A 26,730-nucleotide genomic window follows, 5' to 3' on the forward strand; every position below is an offset into this window, starting at 1 on the left:
GACACTGCTGACGTCATTCCATTCTGCCCTACTATGCACGGACAGCGGGAGGGGGGCGGGTTAACGGACAGCGGGAGGGGGGGCGGGCACACGGACAGCGGGAGGGGGGCAGGTGAAAGGGCTCATGGACAGCGGGAGGGGGGCGGGTTAACGGACAGCGGGAGGGGGGCGGGCACACGGACAGCGGGAGGGGGGGGGCGGGTGAAAGGGCTCACGGACAGCGGGAGGGGTGGGCGGGTGAACGGGCTCACGGACAGCGGGAGGGGGGCGGGAATGGGATGCTTACCTGCTAGCAACTCGAAATCGCGCAGCCCACCCCTGCAAGGCACACGTTGAAAATGAAACCAACATGCCGATACAAAAAAAAAACGCCCACCGCCGGAATGACGTCACAAGGCGAGGCGGAGAGGGAAAAAATCACCAGAAACGCCCACAAATCGCCTCGCTGAAAGACGGACGCCTCTCTTCCAATGGCTAGCCTCCATTTATGGAGCTAGCCAATGGAACAGAGAGGTGGGACTTTTGTCCATACTGGTAAACAAAAGTTTTCGCCTTGCGCGAAAGTCTGCTGCGCAGCTTTCGGCGAGGCGAAACCTAAAAAGGCTGTGGCGCAATCTTAACCAAAAAATGTTCTCCAGCAAATTTAGAGTCCTGAATGGAGATTCTTCTACCTGGAGTGCGGAACTTAAAACAGGAATTTTTGGAATTTTCTTCTCCTCAGGAATTGCGGAACTGCGACGAGACGTTGAACGCGTCTCGAGTCGCAGTTGAAGTGCGAAGTTCCTTAGTTCAGCGAGCGCACTTCAGAATCAAGTCCCGAGCTCGAGGAAGAAACACTAGAGCGCTGACATGAATCTTGTAGAAGACTGGCTCTTGAACTCTTAGGCATCACAGGCTCCATTTTTAAAAGTTTGAGAGAGGTTTTTAAAATGTTCATGTGAATTAAATTAATTCTTTTTCAGCATGGATATTTTGCCATTTTCTTTAATTACGCCTTTGCCTTCTTCTTTTCCGTACCTACACTAACACTTGCTATAGTGGTCCTGACACTGTCACGAGGTGGATCTCACTCCCACTATCTATGGCCAGACCCACTTCCCTCATAAAAATGGTTATACTCCCCAAACTCTTGTATTTATTTATGAATATCCCATTCGACCATTTCTTCACGACCCTACGCACAGAAATGATTAGGCTAGCGTGGAGTGGTAAGCAACCCAGGTTGCAATGGGATGTACTTACTAGACCTTACTCCCAAGGGGGTTTTGACGTCCCCGACCTAGAATTGTACTATATCTGTGCCCAGGCTCATTATGCACAACATTGGTTTCACCCTCCCAAATACATGCCACAAGTGGCAGTAGAACAATAGCTGGCTGATCCTATACCCTTGGAGGGAGTCCTACTGAGCACGCCTCAACACCGAGATGCTGCCACTAAGTCAGTCTCGTGTAGAGTGAAAGCTTGGCAGCAAATAGCCAAATGGATGCAAGTCCCTATGTTATACTCGCCTCTGCTTCACCTAGTATATCATCCAAGAATGCCAGTATTACAGGAGGGTGCTTTAAAAAAAACAAAAACGAAGTTTGCTATAAATTGCTGGGGTGACCTGTATCTAAACGGAAAGTTCCTTACGCTTCAGCAGATGTTTACAAAACCGGCGCCCTCTCCTATGGACACCTTCTTATATGTCAGGCTGAGACAAGGTATTAAAGAATACACGCCTTCGTCTTCCACAAGAACCGCAAGCATTAACCTCACTACATATGATGTTACAATCTGAAACAGCTGCACATATAGTGTCTTCATTATATCATACAAAAGAGGATGATAGACGGAGCGTTTGAACAAATCAAACAGTCACCCCCAGTCAACTGATCTGGGTTTAATCCATCACCATTCTTTAGTTCACTCAGCCACCCCAGTTCAGACATGGCTATATGCATATCAGTCTGACCCTGTGCCTCATGGGAACAGTTCAGCCCGAACTGCCAAGCCATGTCTTCCCTGGACCGGAAACAAGCATCCTGGGACCGGTTTCGGATTCATAATCCTCATCAGCCAGGCTATCTTGAATCCAGTGGCCAAGTGAACAAGGGACTCACGTCTGAGCATACCCTGCCACACTTAGGGCGAACAAAGCGATACAAAAGGGGGTGATGGACGGAGCGTTTGAACAAATCAAACACTCACCCCCAGTCAACTGATCTGGGTTTAATCCATCACCATTCTTTAGTTCACTCAGCCACCCCAGTTCAGACATGGCTATCTGCAAATCAGTCTGACCCTGTGCCTCATGGGAACAGTTTAGCCCGAACTGCCAAGCCATGTCTTCCCTGGACCGGAAACAAGCATCCTGGGACCGGTTTCGGATTCATAATCTTCATCAGCCAGGCTATCTTTAATCAGATCAGTTGACTGGGGGTGAGTGTTTGATTTGTTCAAACGCTCCGTCCATCATCCCCTTTTGTATCGCTTCATTATATCATAGCATATATATTGATAAGTCCCCGGGACAGTGCACTGCAAGGGGAAAATGGAAGACCGATAATGGGCAGGAAATAACAGACAAGCAGTGGACCTACTGCTGTGCACAGACAGAAGAAGTATCGTATAGCAGTCACCTGTGTATTATACATTATACATTTCTACTTCGCACATATTACACTCCTGCTAAAATGTATAAGTATAAATATAAACCTTGTGACAATGATCGATGCAACAGGTGTGGGATAGAAGGGGCAGAGATTCTACACCTCGCCTGGAATTGCAACAGCATTATGGAATATTGGTGACAGGTATTTGTAGCAAAAGGACAAATGGCCTTGCCCTCAAGCCCAGTTTCACTTATAAAGGATTCTTTGGACAGAGAAAATTGAGGTTGGATAACGACGCTTCGTCTCTATAGGGCTTCTATTAGCTAAGCGAAGAGTGGCAGGTAGATGGGGACGAGGCAGGGATCCTAAGTTCAAGGAATTGGTCAAGGACATGATATTCTGGCAGGACCAGACACTCGCCTATGTGGAACTACTCCCACTGTCCTCACATCCCAGAGACATATGGGACCCCCTCAAAGCATATCTCCTTGCACACCCAATAGATACCACGACTAACACACAAGCACGTTGAAGTGTTCTTTTTACTCACAGACTTCGAACAAATGAGATATTGAAAGCACACATGGAGGGTTAGAAGCATAAAATTCCAACCCAGATTGCTATTGTCAGAAATATTCTAAACTGTCAATGCTTGTAAGCCGCACATTACAGACCTATATCCACAATGCTAGTATGGAAACGGTCATGTATATCTAATTGTATGCAATGTATAAGTATATATTTGCCCATGCAATTTATGTACTGCAATTACTTTATAGTTTAAAAAAAAACGTTCTAGAGAATTACCTTTGAAGTGGGCACCAGGTATAAATATTGGACCCCTGAACCCCAACTCTTAAGTACACTACTTAACATGTGGATACTACAGAAGGAGGAGTGCTGTGCTACTTTGCTGCCAGAAGGACTACCACTCTGCTGTCCTGCTACTCTGCTGAGAAGGAAGACTAGACCTGCACCTTTCATCCCAGGCTGACATGACTCCAGGGGTCCACTGACTGACCTCCTATTCTGAGCTAAAGGGACATAACAAGTTCCATATGCTTCCTGCAACTGCCCAGCTGACATGCTGCCTTGACCTGCCTGGGCCCTGCTGGCATCAGTTCCTGATTCCCAAGAGGTGCCCCTCAGTTCCTGGACCTATGTTGTAGCTTAAGTTGAGCTCTATCCTCAAGAAAAGGAGAAATCCTGACGTTTTGGGCTATTCACGAACAGGCACATTCACACCATTATTTTGCGGCCCGCCAACACAAAGGTCTGGTGCACCAGACTCTTTGTGCCACAGTGACTTCAGCGATGCCTGGCACACAATATTTGCACTTCTTGTTACAGCATCAACAGCTTGTGAGGATTGCCAACACAGGGCTCTAGCAATGACAGTCTGTGAAGCCAGGCCTGCTCTTCATGATACATCGACCTACGCAATGTTGTCCCTGCTTCTCGGACCACTTCCACCGGGATGGAACTCTTTGCGCTGGACTTTACAGGTAACTCTTTCAGTAGGACTAATCTGGTACCTGTATTTGTCCAGTGCTCCATTGCTGTCGGCCTGAACTTATGACTTTCACCCAATCTTGTACATCGAGTGGCACTTTGTACTTTTACGCAGGTTACTTAACTGAAATTTTACTGATTAGATACCTTTGGTTTAGTGGATGTCATTTTGGTCTCTAATAATGTACTACATTTTACTATATTCTTCTAAATTGGTGTGGGATTTTTCTTGTGTTGTGTTTTCACCTGATTACTGTTTGTGTGCTACATAAATACTTTACACATTGCCTTTAAGTTAAGCCTGACTGCATTTGATCCAAGCTACCAGAGTAGTGAGCACAGGATAATTTAGTTAAATTTGTGGTTCACCCTAACAGGGATTGTGCCTGCTGTTTGAACAGGGGCCACCCGCGTCCTCAATCCAATTTCGCTCAGTGCTGTATATGCCCGCCCACATCCTGGCTATCCTGATGGTTTGGGCTAAGGAGAGATCACATGTCCTCTGAGACTGCTTGTAGGATCTCGCTATCCTTTTCCATACATTTGGACTGGAGGTGTAGTCAGGAAGGTGTTAGGATTCACTCTGCTGGTGGACGTCAAGAGTTGTAGGAATATAATAATGATAATTGTGTTAATGTGAGCTATTCACTGATAATAGGTTACCAAGCGTGCTGATGACAATTTAGGGTTTTTCAGTATATACTTAAATGATCACTGTCATCTGCTCAGACATAACACAATGTATTTTGCTGAATATACTATGATTGTAATGCCTTGGCTCTGATCTTTGTGTATTTATTAATAATAACGAGGATTACATATTTAATTAGTACTCTGGTGTGTTCCTATGTGCTGTCATCCATTTATGTCATCTGTTTCTTGTAGTTTGATGATTGTAAGTCTATTTCTTCCATGAATTTGATCCTTGTTTTATCAAGAAAAATGTGTAAAAATAGGAACTGTATGAAATGTGTACATGTTCAGTGGTACATATCTCACTATTGACATTGAAGTATATATCAGAAAAATGTGTAAATGCTGTGCACATTCCAAGATGGCACATCACCATATATGTCTTCTGGACTCTTTAACATTGCATTGTTGGTGTTCACTATCTGCCACAATGCACTTTGTATTTAGGATTTGCTTAGAGACATTAGGGCCCTCTTGGCCATGGCCCGTTTGCCAAAATTAGTTTGGTAAATGTTGTTCTGTTTGGCACGCTCTCTTTGTCACACTAAGTTATTCCTGCAGTCTGAACTTCGTAGTAGGTGCCATCCTTCCAGTGACATTCCTGGAGCATTGTGATCTTGTTTATGGGTGCGTCATGCCCCTGCATGTACCCCCACTGCGAAGGGTGGGGTTCGTCATTAGGTAGACATAGTTAGGTCAGCTGATCCATAGGAAAATATTTTTGTTTTGCTAATAACTTTGGCACCGTTTGACGAATCTCCACACAACCTTTCAAAAAGGTTCTACTTTTTGACAAGTTTGTGCATGAACGTTTTGGGGAGATAAATCAGGCGGGGGCTTAAAATAAAAATAAAAAAGGGGAGTCCCAAAATGCAAAAATCCCCATGCATATTCCATAGACTTCTTTAAGGCGGCCTACCACAAAAACTGGAGAACGGAATTACACCATATTTGGCAGGAAGCTAGATCTTTGTCTTCAGATTTAGCTTTTTGTTATTTGGTGTAAATCCGCTCAGTAGTTTTTGAGAAATGAAGGTTATCTGGACAGTTCGGTCCACAAGAGGAGAGAGAACTCTCCTGGGAGCGCCAGTTTAAAAATAGAGCACTCTGATTTGGCTCGGGGAACTTTATTTCCCATGGGCCATTTAACTCCTGTGGGAGTCAGACTCTCACGGGAGTGTGCACTCTCATTGGCTGCCAGCAACATGAGAAACATTTTGCTGATAGCCAATGCAGGACTCTGGTACTTAGTCCCCTGTCCTGAAGTTAAAAAAAAGTTATATAAGGAGGCAGGGTAGGGATACCCTGAACCTCTAGGCCCCATGGAGGGTGGGGGGGGGGTGGGGTGGGGTGGGGGGGGGCACCCAGCTAGTTCCCCATGAAGCCCCCCATAAAAAATCAGCAAAAATTGCTGTGATCCTGCTTGGACTTCCCCGGGATCACCCAAAAAATTCTAAATTAATTGGTGTCCGAACTTCTTTATTAACTTTGAGCCCCCGGCAGCCCACGACATGTGCTATATTCAATATGGAGAGGGATTCTTCATGGGCGTCTTCTCCGAGCTATTAAATTCCCTGGGGAGCCCACGCCAAGGCCAAAATCATGAAAAGAGTGGAGGGGGTCCGCGTGGCCCACCTCCCCAAGCCAATACAGGTTTCGGGAAGTACAACCCTTGGGACAAAATTTGCATGTAAGGGAAGTGGCGCGTGCAGCATTGGACAGACTTTCGATAAAGTCCTGGTGAAGCTGTTGACTTTGGTTGGAAAAGCTTGAAGTGGGAAGATTCCAAATTCGCACCCAGGGAAGTTCTCTCGCCAACCAAATACATTTGGCGCACCTTATCCCTGTCAGGTCATTACGTTTGGACGTAGTCACTTTATTGGAGCTGGAATTTTGCCAGTGGGAAAATGCTGCAGACTGTAGACCAAGATGGCTGAACGATGCTGGAAACCTTCTTCGCAAAGCTTTGCTGAAATGGCTTTGTTGCTGCAGAAAGTCTGTGGGAGAAATTTGAATCTTCAGCCCAGTAGCAAGGCACCTTGTTAAGCTCGACTTGGCAGATTTGTCCTACTCCTCTGGAGGTTTTTTGGAATCCAAAAGTTTCCGAATTCCATGTTTTTCTTAATGTTCTGGGCAGTACACTGACACATCCGAGGGTGCCAGGACCAAGGTAACAGCATTTGGGGGATCAAGACTTTCTCCAGCAGAAGCCACCAGCCGGATTCAGGGCAGGTCAAATTGTAATTGGTCAGCTGGGCTCTTCAAGAAAAGGCTTCTTTCAGCTTGTTGTTGCCATGTGGCGTAACAGCAGATCAGCCACTGGACCCTTTGAGTCCACTTCTTTGTCCTAGGTAGAAGTGGGAGCAGGCCCAGCCCTCAGATCTCGCAAACTTGTGGGTGGTGGGGACTCTTGGATCCTCTCTTACCAATGAGGAAACATTCAGAGGAGTAACACCTTTGCAGCAGTTCCTGAGTGACCTACTGCAAAAAATCAAACTGTGCCCTTCTCTGACTTTATACAAGATGGTGAAATCCTTCGCTCCTTGTGCAGATACTGTTTGTCAACTCCTGAGGTGTGGTTAGGGAAATGAGTAACTCCTCCCCTATGCCCACTTCAAATAAGTCGGATCGGAGCTGCCTGACTGGGGGACCAAATAAGGGCCCTTTGCAGATTCTATCTGACTTCTCTGCCTGTGACAGGGGCGGCCCCTTTGAAGGTAATCAAGTTTTTGGGCACCGCCCAAATAATCACCCTGCCAGAGGAACAGAAACACCTCCTCACACCCAGGACTTTGTCTCTGCTTTGGTAGCATTTTTCATACCTCATTTAGGGTTTGCCCACTCGTAGGTCTGTGGCTGGACTTTAAGATAGTGCTTTTACCTCAATATTTAATAAAAACCCGACTTCATCAGTAAAATGGTCTTTTAAACAATATATTCCAAAGAGTCCACTAATAACATTACTAGCTGTTTCCTAACCGCAGATAGCATTATTAAATGGATTAGAAAAGCCCTGTGTTCCTCCATGGAAGATCCAGCCTTGCTACACCGAAAATGGTGTTTCGGGTGATAGTCATTGCAAGGACATGTTAACTTGAAGTTACTACGTCCTACTTTGAAGTACAATGAACCCCGCCTTGTGTGCTACAAGGCCTATATAGGGGTAAACTATTATTATTTAAAAAGAAGGTTTCCCCCTGTCAAAAAGGGGTATTTTGACCGGCCAGTTTGCAGCTGTAAATGTAGCTGCCAGGCTGCCGTTGCAGGCCTGGAGTCCTGTTTGCCTGGTCACAGTTGTGCTGTAATCCATAAGTGACATTGATCTTTCCCGCCATAGGTGTACCCTGGGCACCATATACTATGGACTTGTAGGAAAGTTAAATATGCCTATAAGATGTTCGCAAATTCAATATGTTTTAGGGGTCAGATGACATGCATTAGGCCTTGGTCAGAAATGTCCCAGTGTAGAGTTAAAAAAACAAAAAGCAGCATCTTTCCACAAAACAAAAATCGGGGTTACCAGGTAAAAAGATTCACTTTCACATACATTGCCTTTACAAAGCCAATGGCTGTATGTGAAAAGTTGGGGAACTAGTTTGTTAGATAATCTGAAAAGCATAACATACCTTTTGTGTCCCAGAAGATTAGTGTTTCGGGAAAGTAGTTTATATTACCTACTGGCGGTCGCCAGTAGGTATATATAGTTAGGATTTTTTCCCTATGGGATTTTTGAAAATTCTATGTCTAATAACTTTGGCGTTTGTGGACGGAATTGGCTGAAATTTTCAGGAAAATGGCACATTTCGTTTCTGAGCAGCCCCTGAAAATTTTGGGGGGGTTCGTCAAGGGGGGGCCGAGAAAAAAGGGGGGTCCCAAAACGCGTTTTTCCCATGTTAATTTCCATAGGGCAGCTGGCCTCACTTTTAGCCCGAACGGCTGAATGGATTTGCACGAAACTTGGCAAAATTGTAGGGACTGGTAGCCCGATGTGCCTTTTGTAGGTCTCAATATATGTGCTCCAGTGGATTTTGAGAAATTAACGTTTAAAAAAAGATATATATCTGTAACAGCGGACCGAGCAGCGCCCCAGGACGCGTACTTTTCGCGCAACGGAGCTTTGTGAAGCGAAGCTGATTGGTTCTCCGGCGTCTGTCAACATTCCAAACAGTCCGTAGCGGCCGCCATCTTGTCTCTCGGTAGGATCGAGAGACAAGAGGAGGCCAAAGCGAAGGGGCAAATGACCATAAGGGGGCATAGTACATTGTCGCTCACCCCCTAGGTTTGATGTGGAGGTTTTAAAAGGGCCCCGCGGGGCAAAAAAAAATAAAAATAATAATAATCGAACAGCTGAATGGATTTGCACGAAACTTGGCAAAATTGTAGGGACTGGTAGCTCGATGTGCCTTTGCTAGATCTCAATATATGTGCTCCAGTGGATTTTGAGAAATTAACGTTCAAAAAAAGATATATATCTGTAACAGCGCACCGCTTCGCTTACTTTTCGCGTTACGGAGCTTTGCGAAGCGAAGCTGATTGGCTCTCCGGTGTCTGTAAACATTCCAAACAGTCCGTAGCGGCCGCCATCTTGTCTCTCGGTAGGATCGAACAGCTGAATGGATTTGCACGAAACTTGGCAAAATTGTAGGGACTGGTAGCCCGATGTGCCTTTGCTAGGTCTCAATATATGTGCTTCAGTGCATTTTGAGAAATTAACGTTCAGAAACAAGATATATATCTGTAACAGCGCTCCGCTTCGCGGAGATAAAATTATATGTGTATTACCTAGCTGTTGCTAACACCAGTTAGCGACGGCTAGTAGAATATAGCGACCATCTTGGGCCCCACTTTGCATGTGAGTGATATTTATCACTAATGACATGCAAAGTGGGCATGCCAAGATGTTAGCGACTGGAAACAGTCGCTAACATCGCTATCTCCTATTATCAACTTTTGGAAATATTCGAGATAAGCGCGAATATCTCCAAAAGCTACCACCTGCCCTGAGCAGTTCTTAGCCATGTTATCCAATGGGAGGTGGATAACATGGCTAAGAGCATTAGCTCGGTAATGCATGAATATCGCTGAGTTTTCAGCGATATTAATGCATTGCGGTCGTTTTTTATCGTATTTCCGATAAACCTTGATAATAGCAAGGTTTATCTGCGATAATTTCTGACGGTAAAAAAATCGTTGCTAAGCATCGTTGGGGATAAATATCGCTTAACTTTGGTAATATGCCCCAACGTCTGTTAACGTTCGATTCGAAGGAAATCAGGAAGTGTTGAAAAACATTGTCTGCGCCATCTTGTCTTTTTTCAAATGCCACACTTTTGTCGTGCACGGCAGCCATTTTAGATGCCTTGACCAGACCCACTCTGTGCACGCTGTCGATCCTTAGCATGGCTCCCCACCCTCGCAAGCATCTCCCCCAGGCAGTGGTCACCCCCGCTCTCTGTCTTATGCATGGGTAATAAACCTCCCCCCATCTGCGCTGCTCTTCCCTGAGAATCACACCCTGTGCCCGCCCGACACCTCCCTTTCGCCCTATTCACTACCGCACCCTCTGACACTCCTTTTCCTCTGTGTCCGATTGTCTAGGCTGGTCCTAGGGTATCAGCTAGCCCTGCAGATGTAGTTTATGGCCACAGCTGTAAAGAATCACCCCTCTTCAAAGGAGTTATAGTAGATCAAGGCCCACACTCGATGAGATCCGTCACAGCAGAAGCGTTGCTATTATCTGAAAACCATCCTGTTTTGTGATTGGGGAGGGGACCGAGCCTGAAGCGGAAGATTCCAGGGATGACTCTTTGTACATCAAAGTTTTTACAATTATGTGTCACATTAAAAATATATAGCACTCCGACAAAGTAGTAAGATTATAAAACTTTAATAATTTATAAATATATACAAGAAAACAAAAATAGTAATAACATATAAACATTTTTAGGGAAAAACAACGAAGTAGCGGTCGGCTGTGCGAATAGTCCCAACGCAGCACAACGTCCAGATTTCCGGCGTGGGGCGTCGCGGGGGGTGGGTCATCAGTAGCAAACTGTTGTGCGAATAGTTCCAAGGCAGCAGAACGCGCTGAAATCTAGATGACACGAAAGTGATGTCTAGTAAGTTGCCACCCAGCAAATAACGGCATGGGGCGTCGCGGGGGTGGGTCATCAGTAGCAAACTGTTGCGCGAATAGTTCCAAGGCAGCAGAACGATGGCACCAAGGTGATGTCCAGTAAGTTGCCGCACTGGTTTTGGTATCCTACAATGCTGCTCCGAATAACGGCGTGGGGCGCCCCGGGGGAGGCGGCGTGAACGGGCCTCTCCAGGTGGAGTGTCATCTGTTGTAGTGGGGCGCCCCTTTACCGTTTCAGTTGCCATTCCGTCCGTTTTTGGTCCACTGTGTCAAAAGCCGCAATTCAGCTGAGTTGCGCCCACTCTTGCGGTGCAGCGATAGGCGGCTGTCACAGGACTCTCAAAATGGCGGCAGGCTGTTTCCTTTTTGGGCCTGGTCCACTGAAATGGCCCTGGGACACCTTGGAAATCGGACGCTTGTCTGCTAGGTCTTGGACCCCATTCTCGAAAGCGTCCCCTCCGCCTTGAGAATTCATCAAAAGTTTTGGGGGCTCCGACTCCTGCAGGCTTCTGGTGGGGAGCGGCTGCCATGATTGCTCGCGGAATGACCACGACTGAGCTACGAGATGGTGGTGCTCTCATGCTGACGTCAGCTTCAGTCTGAAACATCCAGAAACAAGGTGGGGCTTTCATCGTTTGGGGGAAAAAAAAAAGTTTTCATCCAATGAAAAGTGTTGTTTTTAGGTCACATGATCAAGCCTTCCATCATTAGGAAACCAAAAGTAAAATGAACCAATGAAAAGTTTTATAAACAAGTCACATGACCTGTTATGCGGCATAGGGTGTAAAATGCGGAGAAAATACGTTGGCACGTGAGGCGGCGTCAGTAGCGGACCGATGTGCGAATAGGCCGAAGGCAACACAACGCGCCAAGATCCGGATGGCACCGAGGTGGTGTCCAGCAAGTTGCAGCACTGGTGTGGCCATCCTACAATGCTGAAAGTCGGCGTGGGGCGCCCCGTTGGCCTGTGAGTTTGCGTCAGTAGCGGACCGATGTGCGAATAGGCCGAAGGCAGCACAACGCGCCAAGATCCGGATGGCACCGAGGTGGTGTCTAGTAAGTTGCCGCACTGGTGTGGCCATCCAACAATGCTGAAAGTCGGCGTGGGGCGCCCCGTTGGCCTGTGAGTTTGCGTCAGTAGCGGACCGATGTGCGAATAGGCCGAAGGCAGCACACCGCGCCAAGATCCGGATGGCACCGAGGTGGTGTCTAGTAAGTTGCCGCACTGGTGTGGCCATCCTACAATGCTGAAAGTCGGCGTGGGGCGCCCCGTTGGACTGTGAGATGGCGTCAGTAGCGGACCGATGTGTGAATGGGGCCGAAGGCAGCGCAACAATATTTTCTGATTTGAAGACACCACAAGGCGCTGAGATGCCAAGATCCGGATGGCACCGAGGTGGTGTCTAGCAAGTTGTGGCACTGGTGTGGCCATCGTACAATGGTAAAAGTCGGCGTGGGGCGCCCTGTTGGCCTGTGAGATGGTGTCAGTAGCGGACTGATGTGTGAATGGGGCCAAAGGCAGCGCAACAATATTTTCTACAATATTTTCGGAGTAGAAGACACCACAAGGCGCTGAGATGGCAAGATCCGGATGGCACCGAGGTGATGTCTAAGTTGCGGACCGATGTGCGAATGGGACCAAAGGCAGCTCAACAATAGTTTCTGAAGAGAATACACCACAAGGCGCTGAGATGCCAAGATCCGGATGGCACCGAGGTGATGTCTAAGTTGCGGACCGATGTGCGAATGGGGCCAAAGGTAGCGTAACAAGATTTTCTGTATGGAAGATACCACTAGGCGTTGAGATGCCAAGATTCGGATGGCACCGAGGTGATGTCTAGCAAGTTGTGCCACTGGTGTGGCCATCGTACAATGGTAAAAGTCGGCGTGGGGCGCCCTATTGGCCTGTGAGATGGTGTCAGTAGCGGACTGATGTGCGAATGGGGCCAAAGGCAGCGCAACAATATTTTCTGACTGACACCACAAGGTGCTGAGATGCCAAGATCCGGATGGCACCGAGGTGATGTCTAAGTTGCGGACTGATGTGCGAATGGGGCCAAAGGCAGCGTAACAATATTTTCTGTATGGAAGATACCACTAGGCGTTGAGATGCCAAGATTCGGATGGCACCGAGGTGATGTCTAGCAAGTTGGTGTGGTCATCCTACAATGCTGAAACTCGGCGTGGGTCACCCCATTAGCCTGTGAGATGGCGTCAGTAGCGGACCGATGTGCGAATAGGCCGAAGGCAGCACAACGCGCCAAGATCCGGATGTCACCATGGTGGTTTCATAGTTGAGAGGCACTTCATCTGCAGTGGGGCGCCGAGATCCGGATGGCACCGAGGTGATGTCTAGCAAGTTGCTGTACTGGTGTGGTCATCCTACAATGCTGAAATGTAATGGGCGCCCATTTACCGTTTCAGTTGCCATTCAGCTGAGTTTCGGCTGCTCTTGATGCTACAGCGACAGGCGGCTGCAAGAGGACTCTCAAAATGGCGGCCTGTTCTTTGGATTTGGGCCTGGTCCACTAAAATGACCCTGGGACACTTTAGAACTCGGACGCTCGATTTTTTTTTTCCTTTCCTGTACATGCAAAAAAAGGTAAATGCCCGGTACGTTACACGCTTCATCTGCCACGATGAACTCTCCAGAGGAACCGAAAAAAAATATAGTTGTGGTAACTATACCATGCATCGTCATATGGAGAGGTGGCACCAATTAATTATAGTGCTGCATAAAAGAGAGATTTGGAGGAGAACCCCTGACCTGCTAGTACATTCATCAAAGAAGTGGCACTGAGAGCTTCAGAGGCAAGGGAAACGGTCCCAAATATTTAGAAGAACTTTGGAAAGATTAAAATGACATGTTTAGATTGTGGTAAATTAATTTCATGTGGACAGATGAGTGTTACTCTAATAAATACAGCATATGAACATCATCATAGTCGATGGTTGGTAGAGACATTTTGACTATATCCTGGACCTGCCCGTCCTCGCCCAAAATGGCGCCGGAATAAATGGGACTCGTAACTCCTTGTTGTGTACTGGTTGCAGAACCTTGAAATCACGAGATACGTATGCAGTTTTGAAGCACATGGCGGGCGGGGACGAGAATTGATTGAATATTTCGACATCCCTATTGATATTAAGTTCTGATGTGTTATTGATTACTGTACTGTTGAAAATTCGAATTAACGTCACCCATGGTACTTGCCCGCAAATGTATATCTAGATAATTTTATTGTAACTGGCCCTGTCGTATTTTAATTATAAAATGTACGTCCACCGATTCCGTAACTGTTAGACACCTTAGTTCTTGCAACCTAATGGCCCGCCCGTTACGTTCCTCTACAGTGTAAATGTCTATTCATCATATACGATTACAGTTTGCTCCGTGGCAGGCCCACGTGGTTATAGGCTCATATTTGTATAATGAAATTTTCACAATAAAGGTTTTTAAAAGAAAACATGGTAGTAGTATATACATTGGTAAAGTTTTTAATAATAGTCACTGTTTTAGAATCATTAAAAGGCAAGTGAAATAAAGCAGACCAATTACATGAAGGGTAAAAGGTATAATACGAAGGAACGCAGTAAAGATAAATGGTCAAGGGCTGTTGTGTTTTCTATTCCTGCAACATAAAGTGATCGATAAGAATCTCATATTCAGGCGTATCAGCGACTAAGACAGCAGGTCGACCCTCTTTTGCTCAACGGCTCCGTCATGGGACGAAGAAACGCTCTTTTTCTCGAAAAAAGAATATATTTTACTTGCAGGACAGTTGTAAAATTTCCGGGAAAGTACATTAGCCTGGAACATTATAACATATATTTAAGAAAAAATAATGTTCGGAAGTAATTAAAAGCGTAATTTTTAGGTGATATGACCAAGGCTTTCATCATTAGAATAAGAAAAGTAAAATGAACCAATGAAAAGTTTTATTAACAAGTCACATGACTTGTTATGCTTACGTTACGCGCTGCGCGCCCCGGATGACTTCCGGATGCGCTAACGCGGCGCGTCATATGACGCATTACGCGACAACGCAGGTCCAGAATATAGTCAAAATGTCTCCACCAACCAGCGGTCGAAACACAACCCCTTTCAGCAGGCTAAATAGTTCTGTTAAATGACAACAGAAGGGACAGGCAACAAGAACCATCAGTCAAAGAGGGGAGGGCTAGTTCTTCTCTACCGGGTTACATTGGGGCGCTACCGGAACTGATCGAATTGGTAGTCTACAGTGTTTCTGGATGTTTCAGACTGAAGCTGGGGTTAGCATGAGAGCACCACCATTTCGTAGCTCCGTTGTGGCCATTCCGCAACCAATCATGGCAGCCGCTCTTTATCGTTATTTTGGGCGGGGTGGGTGGCGGAGCCGAGCTGTTTTGCAGCCATCATTGTGTGGAGTTCAGTTCATCTCACTAGTTTTGTATTTGTCATGAGGGGTTGTTCCTAATGTTTCTATTTTAGCGAGGTCAAAAAGAGATCCCATTAGTGGCCTACTGATTTTGCTCGATTCCTTTTCTTTTTTTTTTACACGATTTTTCGTTATCTGCAAAGACTAAACAGAGTATTGCGACTCTGTGTTTGTTTGTAAAAAGAATGAACCAAAGAGAACTAATTCTAAAACAGTAAATACTTGGATAACAATCAATCAAATGGAGAGAGAAGCAGGCACGACGGATTACAACGGGGGCAAAGGCCTGCGTTAACTACCTTTCACTATCTGCAAAGAGAGAGTACTCCTAATAGAAATGAGGGGGGGGGGGCACCATTCAAAGCAGATCAGTGTGCATAAACACGAAAATGTTTTCACTTACCACGTACTTGACATTCGACAGCTTATGATATTTGCTATTAAAAAACCATTGAAATTCACTGAAAAAACCATAGGTTATAGACCATATATAGTTAGGAATTAGCATTTACAAAACCTTGAAAATTCACTGAAAAAACCATAGGTTATAGACCATATATAGTTAGGAATTAGCATTTAAAAAACCTTATTTTACTCACACAAAACCATTGAAATTCCATATATAGTTAGTTGCACTAACTATATATTGCGCACCCACAATCCACTGCTGATCATGTCACATATTACATCATTCATGACATGGTCAGTGACATCACTGATGACATCACTGATGACATCTCAAATGACATCACTGATGACATCACTGATGACATCTCATTTGACATCATTCTTGTGCTAATACGATAAACCTCTTCAGACTCTAATATAACCTTAGATACACTCAGTGTATACAGACACTCACACACTGCCACTCATCCATGGAGTTACTCACACACCCAGTCAGTCATGCAAAGAAACAATCTCACCTCCATTTCTTCAACTATACAGTTAAACACACCTTACTTATTGAAACATATACTAACACATATTTACTCTCTTATACAATCCCTGATACAAGTTCACAATGATCGATACAACCACTCACTCATTCAGTGGCTCTCATGCACAGTTATTTATATATGCCAACTCTCACATGTACTGTGTTTTACATATGTACTTACTATGACATGTAGCATTGAGATATCCATTCACTCATCAATACACTCATGCACACAGTCAACTGCCCATGTAGCTGTTTCCACATGCACTCTTGAACTCATACACCTAGTGAATAAACTGCTCACACATCTATGCATAGAGTCACACACCTTCCAGCCACCCCCACACAAACTCAATCTGCCATAGAAATACTTGGGCAACCAATTAATAACACATATAGCCTCTCGTATAGCTAATGATCAACACATGCAGCAGTTTACAGAACAACAGACATAATGATGCACAAATTAAGACAGTTTAGTCACTAACCCATGCACTCAGTGAGACACATTTAATCACTCACTCATACATTCAGTCATGCACCTACTAAATCCTTCGTCCAGACACTTATACATCTACTCATTCTTCAATATGTAAAACATATTTAAACTTTACAGAAACACACAGTCACTGGATGACGTCATCAGTGATCTCATCAGTGATGTCATTTGAGATGTCATCAGTGATGTCATCAGTGATGTCACTGACCATGTCATGAATGATGTAATATGTGACATGATCAGCAGTGGATTGCGGGTGCGCAATATATAGTTAGTGCAACTAACTATATATGGAATTTCAATGGTTTTGTGTGAGTAAAATAAGGTTTTTTAAATGCTAATTCCTAACTATATATGGTCTATAACCTATGGTTTTTTCAGTGAATATATATATATATATCATATTCTAGGCATCAGATTAACTTGATTTGCTTTTGTTCCGTCTTCTTCTTTCTTTCAGATTGCTCTAAATGTGTCCGGCAAAGGTGACAGTTTGGCCTCTTGGGATGGTTTCTTAGATCTGCCAGAACAAGCAGTAATTCACGAAGATTGCCAAAAACTGCTAGGTATGTAAATTTGTTTTGCAATATATTCAAAGGCGATTTCACCTATTGCTCTTATATATAGAATCTTTTGTGATCCTGTATTAATTTAACTTCTATCGAAACACATTTTCATTTATTTCAGGTTTTTGCACATTTCATTTTTAAATATTTTTTTGTTTTCCAAATGCTTATTTAAAATATATAAAATATGTTTTTCATCGAAACTGAATGTGGCTCAGCATGTTATTTGGAATAATTGTGCTAATACAAAGTCGCACATCTATTGCTTCAGTGCATAGTTCAGACTCCATGTTATTACCACCTTACTGCCTATTGACGTGAGAAAACAGTGCATATAGTTTCACATATTCCATTCAACCATCAGTTTAACAGAATAAAACAACTGGAGTCATTCCCTTAAACCTGAGTAAGTGTGAATATTTGTCAAGGTACTGATTGAATTCCTTCTTATGGTTAAGTACCTTTGTTTCTAACTGCTGCGCCTGAAAAAACAAGCATTGGCATAGCCAATAGGTCTCGCCTTTGGGACCTTATAAGTGTTTAGTTATCCAGCACAATATCCTTGGTGCAACAACAAGTGTTGCATGGCTAAACACTTATAAGGTCCCAAAGGCGAGGCCTATTGGCTATGCCAATGTTTGTTTTCTTAAAGTAAACTAGGAATTCCGGTGGAAAAGGCAATGAGGGCACCTAAATTGTGTGCCTGTCTAGCGTATTTTCTGTTCTTGTCAACGCAGCCAAATAATTTTTATGATGGTGGCGCCATGGCAGCTACTGGCAGGATCACATTTCTTCTGCTTTCTAAACTTAAAAGTCTAGCTGGTTCCTTGCATTGTAATGTAAATAATCATACTGCTTTTGATCCTGCACTGTACACAAACATGCGCCTTCTGTCCCTATGCCTGCTGGTGAAAAATATATCTTCACGTAATGTGCAGCATCAGAAGGGGAGCAGGACTGTATGCGGTTTATAAGTTGGGAAAATGCAAGAAACTATTTCAAACATCATACCAATTCCAACAAATGGTAGGTTTCCTTTTAACTAACAAGTTTGCTTTTGAGAAGACATGAACGTTTGATTTTTTTAAATGAAGGCACCATCATTTCCCTTCTAGTGCTAGAAGTCTCTTCTGACACACAGTAGTCACGTTATATTACAAATGAGCAGCTTACAGTGTAAAAGAGAAAATTTTTTTTTAAAAAGATGTCAAAATCGGAATGATGCAGTCCAGCTCGGCATCGAAAGGGCTGGCACTGAACACACATCAAATTTTGCTTTCAAAAGAGAGCTGTCAGCTGGGAATGACATCTGCAAGGATATACTGTCTGTGCAGCAGCTATTCCTGAAAGAAGTCCCTTAATGAAGCGACATCTTCTGCTATAACATTACCAATGCTGTGAGCATAGCCGTTTGCTGAACAGACTGCATTAGTAGAAGAAAGCTGTACCCTTAAAGAAGTGTGTTATGAAAAAGAGGTTGAAAGATGGAGATTGCTTTATAAATGGCTTACACAAAAGGCACAAACCTCAAAATATTGTGTTATAAATATTTTTTTTTAAAAAGAACAATATTTTCATTGCATTTTTAAGAAAGTAGAGGCAGGAACGTCTTTACTTTCAGAATGTATAAAAAAGGCTGGAATCCAACAGCATGTTATCAACACAGGAAGGTAAAAGACATGAACACGCAAGGGACAATTTGCAAATAGCACATTTTCTTTATGACAGACTGTGGCGTCCAAACAGCCCTTTGTTAAAAAACATAAACCAGCAATTAAAATATCATTGTGTCAACAAAGTAAATTCATCATTGAAAACTCTTTGGGTCAGTTGTAAGCTATACATCATGCCACATCTGGAGTCTAGCAAAGCAACTACATAATGACCCATCATCAGTACGAACACAGGTGGAGCAATACAATCATCCGCAAAGCGCCATGGCCATGAGGGTCAGCCAGTCCAAGCAATGGGAAGCCATCATACACAGATAAGTGCAGCTGACTCGAAGTCCTCTCTACCTCAGTACTTATTAAAAAAAAAAAAAACTTTTTGGAAGAACGGATACCTTAAGGTCCATCATAAAATAGTTCTGTTTTTTTGCCAGACCAAAAAAAAACCTACTCTTGTAACTTCAAGGCGAAAGCTAGTACTTTAATGTAAGGTGTTTTTAAGGCATGCCACAGTTTTTGAGATAATCTCAATTACAGCATATTTGTTTTTTTAATACTTACGTTTAAAGAAAATCTGGGAACCTTCAAACAGTTTTTGCAAATTAGATTAGAATATGTACGTAATAATTTCAAGAAAATGAAGACTGAGCGAAAATAAATGTCCATTAGATGGCGCTCCAACCACATTTATGGCTTGTTCATGGTTCTGTAGTTATATTGCTACATGGTTTAAAAGAGCACCAGTGGACATATAGAAGCTGAACTGCTTTGTTAATCAGATTTTACAGGATTTAGGACTGAATTTATAAAAATGCGACTCCTTATAATGCATTGTTTACAAGCTTTTGGATAATGACTGCGAGCACAGTACCCTTTGCCTTCGAGACGACCCCGTTGCTGCAGGATGGAGGAAACAGGCAGATCCCATGTCTTACTGAATCACTCCTAACAAAACAAGCGCGCGCAAAAAGCTTTGGCAGCGAAAGTAAAATTACCCGTGATGGAGAAAAGACCGATGGCGGCTGCGCGGTGCACGCAAGCTTGAGGCCAGCAAAAGCCTCTGGTAGCACTTTGAAATCCCCCTTACTAAAAGTCGAGCAAGCAGCGCATGCGGTGCTCTAGGCGCGACCTAAACAGCTTGGAATAACCAGTCCTGCAGATCACCTGAATGTAATGTACTATTTAATATCTCCAGCAATTGAGGGTAGGGACAGCATAACTCGCTCAAGTTTCACTTCTCATGCACTAAGATCCCACCTCGCAGTCAACCATCTTAAAAAGTAGCTTGTTGCACTATTACACAGACCTCAGGCATACATTTTATTCACTAAAAACCATTTAAGTAATATAGCTTTATTGCTGCCAAGGGCTATACTGTTTTTTAAAGGCCCAGAACACAAGTGTGGTTCAGCCTATAACAAGGGAGAGGCCTTGAACAGCTACATCCTGAGGCACAAGGGCTATAAGGCTATTAGAGCATTCAATCCACCAAAGGTAGAATGTTTTAAATTAAAAAGGGAGAAATGAAAACTATTGGAATGCTGGAGCAGAAAAGGCTTATACCTGCCATTATGAGCTCTAACCCACAACATATTCTTCAATGGAACTTTCAACATTCCAATGTTCTAATATAGCCTAATAGCCTGCCGTAGCGGGCTATACCGGCTATTAAGGACCCGCTCCAGCGTTAAAAGTCCGAGCCGAAGGCAAGGGCCTTTAACATGGGAGCGAGACTTTATTATAGCCTTATAGCCCGCCGTAGTGGGCTATACCAGCTATTAAAGACATAGAGCTGCTACGAAGGGCTATAAGGCTATTAGAACATTCTACTGCTAGAGGGCAGAATGTTCTAACAAATAAAACAAAGGCCTCTCGAGGGGGATTTAAATCCCCTTGAGCTCCGAGAAGCCTTTGTAAAACATTGAAATATTGCTCTGCGGACCTTTACCAGCCCGTAGAAGCATGGAGCACTCCATTGTCTACAATGGAGCTCCCAACATTCCAATGTTCTAATAACTGGTGTAGCCCAGCTACTAATGACTATTAGAACATTCTGCCACTAGAGGGCAGAATGTTCTAACAAATAAAACAAAGGCTTCATGTAGCGAGGGGACTGGAATCCCCTCAGGCTCCCTGAAGCTTTTGTTCACTGCCAATGCTGTAAACAAAGAAACATTGGAATGCTGGAGCTCCTGGCTTATACCAGCCATTCAAAACCCGGAGCACTCCATTGTTTTCAATGGAGCTACCAACAATCTAATTTTCTAATGATAAAGTAGTGTTCAAGGAGAGCAAACCTATTAACATTCATGTGTTTAAAGAAAAGAAAATGCCACAGAAAAAACCCCACAGTTAACCCCTTCGCTGCGGCGGCTATTCCGCAGCAGCGCTAAGGGGGAGGCGGGACCGCGCGGTGCTCCCGTACTGGTGACTGAACCGCTCTGTTATGGCCCTCGGGTGAGCTGTGCTTGTGACGGAACGGTTCCATCACGGCCCGCCTGCTCTTTAGAACGTCAGCGCAGGCGCGGAATTCGCGCCGCACAGGAGCGGCGAGCGGACCGTGACGGAACCGTTCCGTCACCAGCACAGCCCACCCGAGGCTCGTGACGGAACGGTTCCGTCACGAGCATGGGAGAGGTTAAAGTAGTGGTATTGATGCACATAAAAGCCTTGAAATTCATAAGTTATAAATCCTCCACTATCTACACCATAACTCTCCCCTTGCGTAATGCGGGAAAGATAATATGTATTATTGAGAGGTTGGATTTGGTAAACCATGATGTAGACAAAATGGCAGGGTTAATGATTAAGGGTCCACTAAAAGAGATGGCAGGGGATGGTGGGAGCAAAAAGGGATTCGAGAAGACTAGTAGAAATAGATTTCTCGGTTGTTAGAGATTCATTAACAATCATAAGTGTTAAAGGAATTACCAACTGCCTTAGTAGACCCCAGAGTACTTTCTATCAGTGTAGTAGGGTCCATTGAAGTGTCAAACAGGGTGGGCGTATCCTTCTGTCCTTATGAAGAACAGTACCCTGTAGCAGCCTAACTGAGCCGAAATGTTTCCTGGAAAATTAACTGATTAGCTTAATGCCTACATTACAGCATGTAATGTGCAAGAAAGGTCAATCAATCAGGCAAATTTATAAAGTGCGCTACTCACCCGCTAGGGTCTCAAGGCGCTGGAAGGGGGGGGGGGGGTCCGCTACTGCTCGAAAAGCCAGGTCTTGAGTTGTTTCCTGAAGGAGAGATGGTCCTGGGTCAGCCCTAGGTGGATGGGGAGGGAGTTCCATGTCTTGGCCGCCAGATAGGAGAAGGATCTTCCTCCGGCGGTGGCTCTGCGAGTGCGTGGGATGGTGGCGAGGGAGAGGTTGGTCGAGTGGAGCTGGCGGGTGGGTGTGTAGAAAGCGAGGCGGTTGTTGAGGTACTTGCGTCCCAAGTCGTGGAGAGCCTTGTGTGCGTGGGTGAGGAGTCTGAACGTGATCTTCTTGCTGACGGGGAGCCAGTGCAGGTCTCTCAGATGAACAGAGATGTGGTTGTGGCGGGGGATGTCCAGGATGAGTCGTGCAGAAGCGTTCTGTATGCGCTGGAGTCTTTTCTGTGGTTCCCGCTTAGAGGGTGTTCCCGTAGTCCAGTCGGCTGGTGACGAGGGCCTGGGTGACCGTCTTCCTGGTTTTGGTGGGGATCCACCGGAAGATCTTTCGGAGCATGCGCAGAGTGTTGAAACAGGATGACGAGACGGCGTTGACTTGTTTGGTCATCGTGAGGGAAGAGTCCAGGATGAAGCCCAGGTTGCGTGCGTGGTCCGTTGGCTTGGGTGCGGTGCCCAGGGCAGGGGGCCACCAGGAGTCGTCCCAGGCGGAGGGGGATGATCCCAGGATGAGGACTTCCGTCTTGTCTGAGTTCAGTTTCAGGCGGCTAGTCTTCTTCCACTCTGCGACATCTTTCATTCCTTCCTGGAGGCTGGCTCTGGCGGTGGCGGGGGTCGTTGGTGAGGGAGAGGATCAGCTGGGTGTCGTCGGCGTAGGAGATGATGTTTAGGTTGTGTTGACGTGCGATGGCAGCGAGGGGACATATGTAGACGTTGAAGAGGGTGGGGCTGAGCGAGGATCCTTGAGGTACGCCGCAGATGACTTCGGTGGCTGCGGAACGGAACGGGGGGAGACGGAATCTCTGGGTACTTCCGGCGAGGAACGAGATGATCCACTCCAGTGCCTTCCCTTGGATTCCGGTGTTGCTGAGGCGCTGTATAAGTGTGCGGTGGCAAACTGTGTTGAATGCTGCTGAGAGATCCAGGAGGATGAGGGCAGCTGTTTCTCCGTTGTCCAGCAGGGATCTGATGTCGTCGGTGGCTGCGATGAGGGCGGTCTCGTGCTGTGGTTAGCTCGGAAACCGGACTGTGAGGGGTCGAGGAATCCGTTCATCTCGAGGAAGGTGGTGAGTTGTTTGTTGACGGTCTTCTCGATGACTTTGGCAGGGAAAGGGAGGAGCGAGATGGGCTGGAAGTTCTTGAGATCCGTGGGGTCCGCGGTGGGTTTCTTCAGGAGAGCGCGGAGCTCGGCGTGTTTCCAGCTTTCCGGGAAGGTGGCGGTGGCGAAAGAGATGTTGATGATGTCCCGGAGTTGGGGTGCGATGATGGTGTCGGCCTTGTTGAAGACGTGGTGAGGGCAGGGGTCGGTTGGGGATCCAGAGTTGATGGTGTTCATCGTGTGGGTGGTGTCTTCGGTGCTGACTGGGGTCCAGTTGCAGAGGGTGGTGGTGGGGGGCGCTGGTTCGGTGGTTGGGTGCGTGGTCTGTGCGCCGAAGCTGTTGTGTATATCTGGGATCTTCCGGTGGAAGAACGAGGCGAGTGAGTCGCAGAGGTCTTGCGAGGGTGTGATGTCGTTGTTGCTGGGGTTGGAGAGCTCTTTAACGATGCTGAAGAGTTCCTTGCTGTTGTTGCTGTTGTGGGTGTTGTTGTCCAGACGTTCTTTGAAAGTAGTCCTTTTGGTGGTGCGGATCAGCTGGTGGTGTTTGCGCGTGGCGTTCTTAAGGGCTGTCATGTTTTCTTCTGTTTCTCGAGGTTGCAGCAGTTTTTCTTGGAGGTTTTGAGTTCGTTGGTGAACCATGAGGCTTTCTTGCTGCCGGGTCTGCTGGGAGGGTTCTTCAGTGGAGCGAGGTCGTTGGCGCAGTTGGTGAGCCACTGTGTGAGGTTGCGGGCTGCTTCGTTGGGGTCTGTTGTGTTGGCGGGGGGGGGGTTCTGGCTGAGGGAGGTGGTGAGCTGGTCGGCGGTGATCTTGCTCCAGCTTCTGCGGGGAACCTGTTGCGGGTGGTGGTGGGTCGTGGTTCTCCTGAAGTTGAAGTGGACGCAGCTGTGATCTGTCCAGTGTAGTCCTGTGGAGTGGCTGAAGGAGATGTGCTTGCTGGAGGAGAAGACTGGGTCAAGCGTGTGGCCGGCGTAGTGGGTGGGGGTGTTCACCAGTTGCTTGAGACTGAGGTTGACGAGGTTGTCCAGCAGGGCGGCGGTGTTGCTGTCATTGATGTTCTCCAGGTGGAAGTTGAGGTCCCCTAGGAGGATGTAGTCTGAGGAGGTGAGGGCGTGCGGGCTGATGAAGTCTGCGATGGCTTCGCTGAATTGAGTGCGTGGTCCCGGGGGTCTGTAGATAAGAGTACCTCTGAGTGTGGTCTTGGTCGGTGTGTATCTGGAAGTGAAGGTGCTCGGCGGCGGTGAGGGTGTCGGTCGGAGTTGGTCGTGATTCGGATGGTGTTTTTGTGGACGATGGCGATGCTTCCTCCGGTCTGGTTGACGCGGTCCCTCCGGGTGATCTTGTAGCCATCCGGGATGGCTATGGCGATGTCGGGGGCTGAGGAGGCGTTCATCCAGGTTTCTGTGAGGAAGGCGACGTCTGGTGATGTTGTGTCGAGGAGGTTCCAGAGTTCGACGGCGTGTATGTGGACGGAGCGGAGGTTGAGCAGGATGCACTTGAGGTGAGTATTGCTGGTGCCTGGCCTGGCGGGTGCGGTGCAGGTCCGGAGGCAGGTGAATTTGCAGACTTGGCAGGTGAAGGGTCCGTGGGTGCGTTTCGGGGTTGCTCGGTGGCAGGCGGGGTTCCGGCCTGGGTTGAGTGCGTTGAGGGAGGTGGCATCGCAAGTTCGTCGTGTGGGCTGGCGTCGTCGGGGGCCAGGGGTCCTGGCGCTGGGCGCGGTCCAGGCGCGGACGGGCGTAGACTGGCTTGCCTTTGGCGTGCCTTCGGTGCAACACAATAAATACAGTCACTGGGCACAAAGGGCAATGCAGTAAATACAGTCACTGGGCACAAATGACAATACGATAAAAACAAATTCAGGCACAATACTCAGCAGCAGGGCGGGCTCAGGGCAGTAGCGGGAACAACTCGGGCACAATCACGGGGGGGCCGTGCGGTGCGTGGAGCGACTAGTCCTGTAAAAAGGGTCAGAGGTCGCAGCTCACCACTGCGCTGTCCCAGCCATAAATGGCAAAGTGGGAGGGAGGGGCAGCTGGGAGGCGGGAGCGGGGTGGCGAATAGGAAGGGTGCAGGGCACAGGAAAGAAAAGGGGGCGGGCCGCAGGGGAGCAGCGGGGGGGTGCACAGAGCGGGAAGACGGTCGCGCAGGGCGGCAAAGAAAATGCTCAAAAAACAGTCACAGGGCACAAAGGGCACCACAATAAATACAGTCACAGGGCACAAAGGGCAATACAGTAACTACAGTCACAGGGCACAAAGGACAATACGATAAAAACAAATTCAGGCACAATACTCAGCAGCAGGGCGGGCTCAGGGCAGTAGCGGGAACAACTCGGGCACAATCACGGGGGCCGCGCGGTGCGTGGAGCGACCGGCCCTGTGAACAGGGTCAGAGGTCGCCTGGCACGAGGTGTGACACTGTAGATGTAAATTTAGGAAAAATTAAGTTGGTTCTTTTTTCCGGGCCCTGTGAAAACAGTGTAGAGTACATTTAGATTTTACACACCTATTTTTTTACTTAAAAAAATAGCAAATCTTTGCTTTTTAATTTTCACTCATTTTTATCATAATTCTGTCAAGTAAAGTAATTAAAATTTTTCCAGATTTTTGAAAAATGTTCTTCTTTGAAAATTCTTTTTCTGTTTTTTGAGCAGTGCCTCTCCTGTGTGAAGAAGGTTGTAGCTAACTCCTACAACATCTGTGTTCTGTGTCTACTTGCCTCACATTTGGTCAAAGATTGACACATCTGTAATGAAACCGCCCAAAAGGACTTCAAAAGACAGGGAGGGCATAAGTGTCGTAGGAAGGATTCAGGACCTGTCAGTGAATGATTGGAGTAGAAGAAAAGGGTGGAAAAGTCACCTCTCATGCTTCTTCTGAAAGACCGCCTGCTCTAGAATAGGACTCCTACAGGAAGCGATACAGAGAAAGGAGGTATTCAACAAGAGAAACAACTTCTAAGGTAACTGCGTCAAGAGCAGTGGCCAGACAGAAGGTTTATAATCTACCTTAGACATCACAGAAAACGTGCCAAACACCTGAAGTTTGAAAGGCCTTCAACGCTGAAGACACAAATTGTTCTGTTGTCAAAACTGCCTTTAATATCGATTTATAAATCTGTTTCACTATGTTGATAGGACTCTCAACACTGATGTTGAAGACAGAACACCAATCGTTGTCACACCCGACTTTGGAAAAGAGACACCGTAAGACTCCATCAAAGTCTGCAT

General features: G+C 46.2%; 1 protein-coding gene across 4 annotated transcripts in view; it reads left to right on the forward strand.

Annotated features, from left to right (window-relative positions):
• TBC1D23 (TBC1 domain family member 23) overlaps positions 1 to 26,730 on the forward strand; it is a 656,146-nt gene that overhangs the window by 85,840 nt on the left and 543,576 nt on the right. For all 4 annotated transcript variants that reach the window (XM_078657742.1, XM_078657744.1, XM_078657743.1 and 1 more), the window contains exon 3: positions 17,259 to 17,364. In XM_078657742.1, the coding sequence (XP_078513868.1) occupies positions 17,259 to 17,364 (106 nt within the window). The remainder of the gene's footprint in view (positions 1 to 17,258; positions 17,365 to 26,730) is intronic.

Source organism: Lissotriton helveticus, chromosome 8 (genome assembly GCF_964261635.1).
Source record: "Lissotriton helveticus chromosome 8, aLisHel1.1, whole genome shotgun sequence".
Lineage (NCBI taxonomy): Eukaryota > Metazoa > Chordata > Amphibia > Caudata > Salamandridae > Lissotriton > Lissotriton helveticus.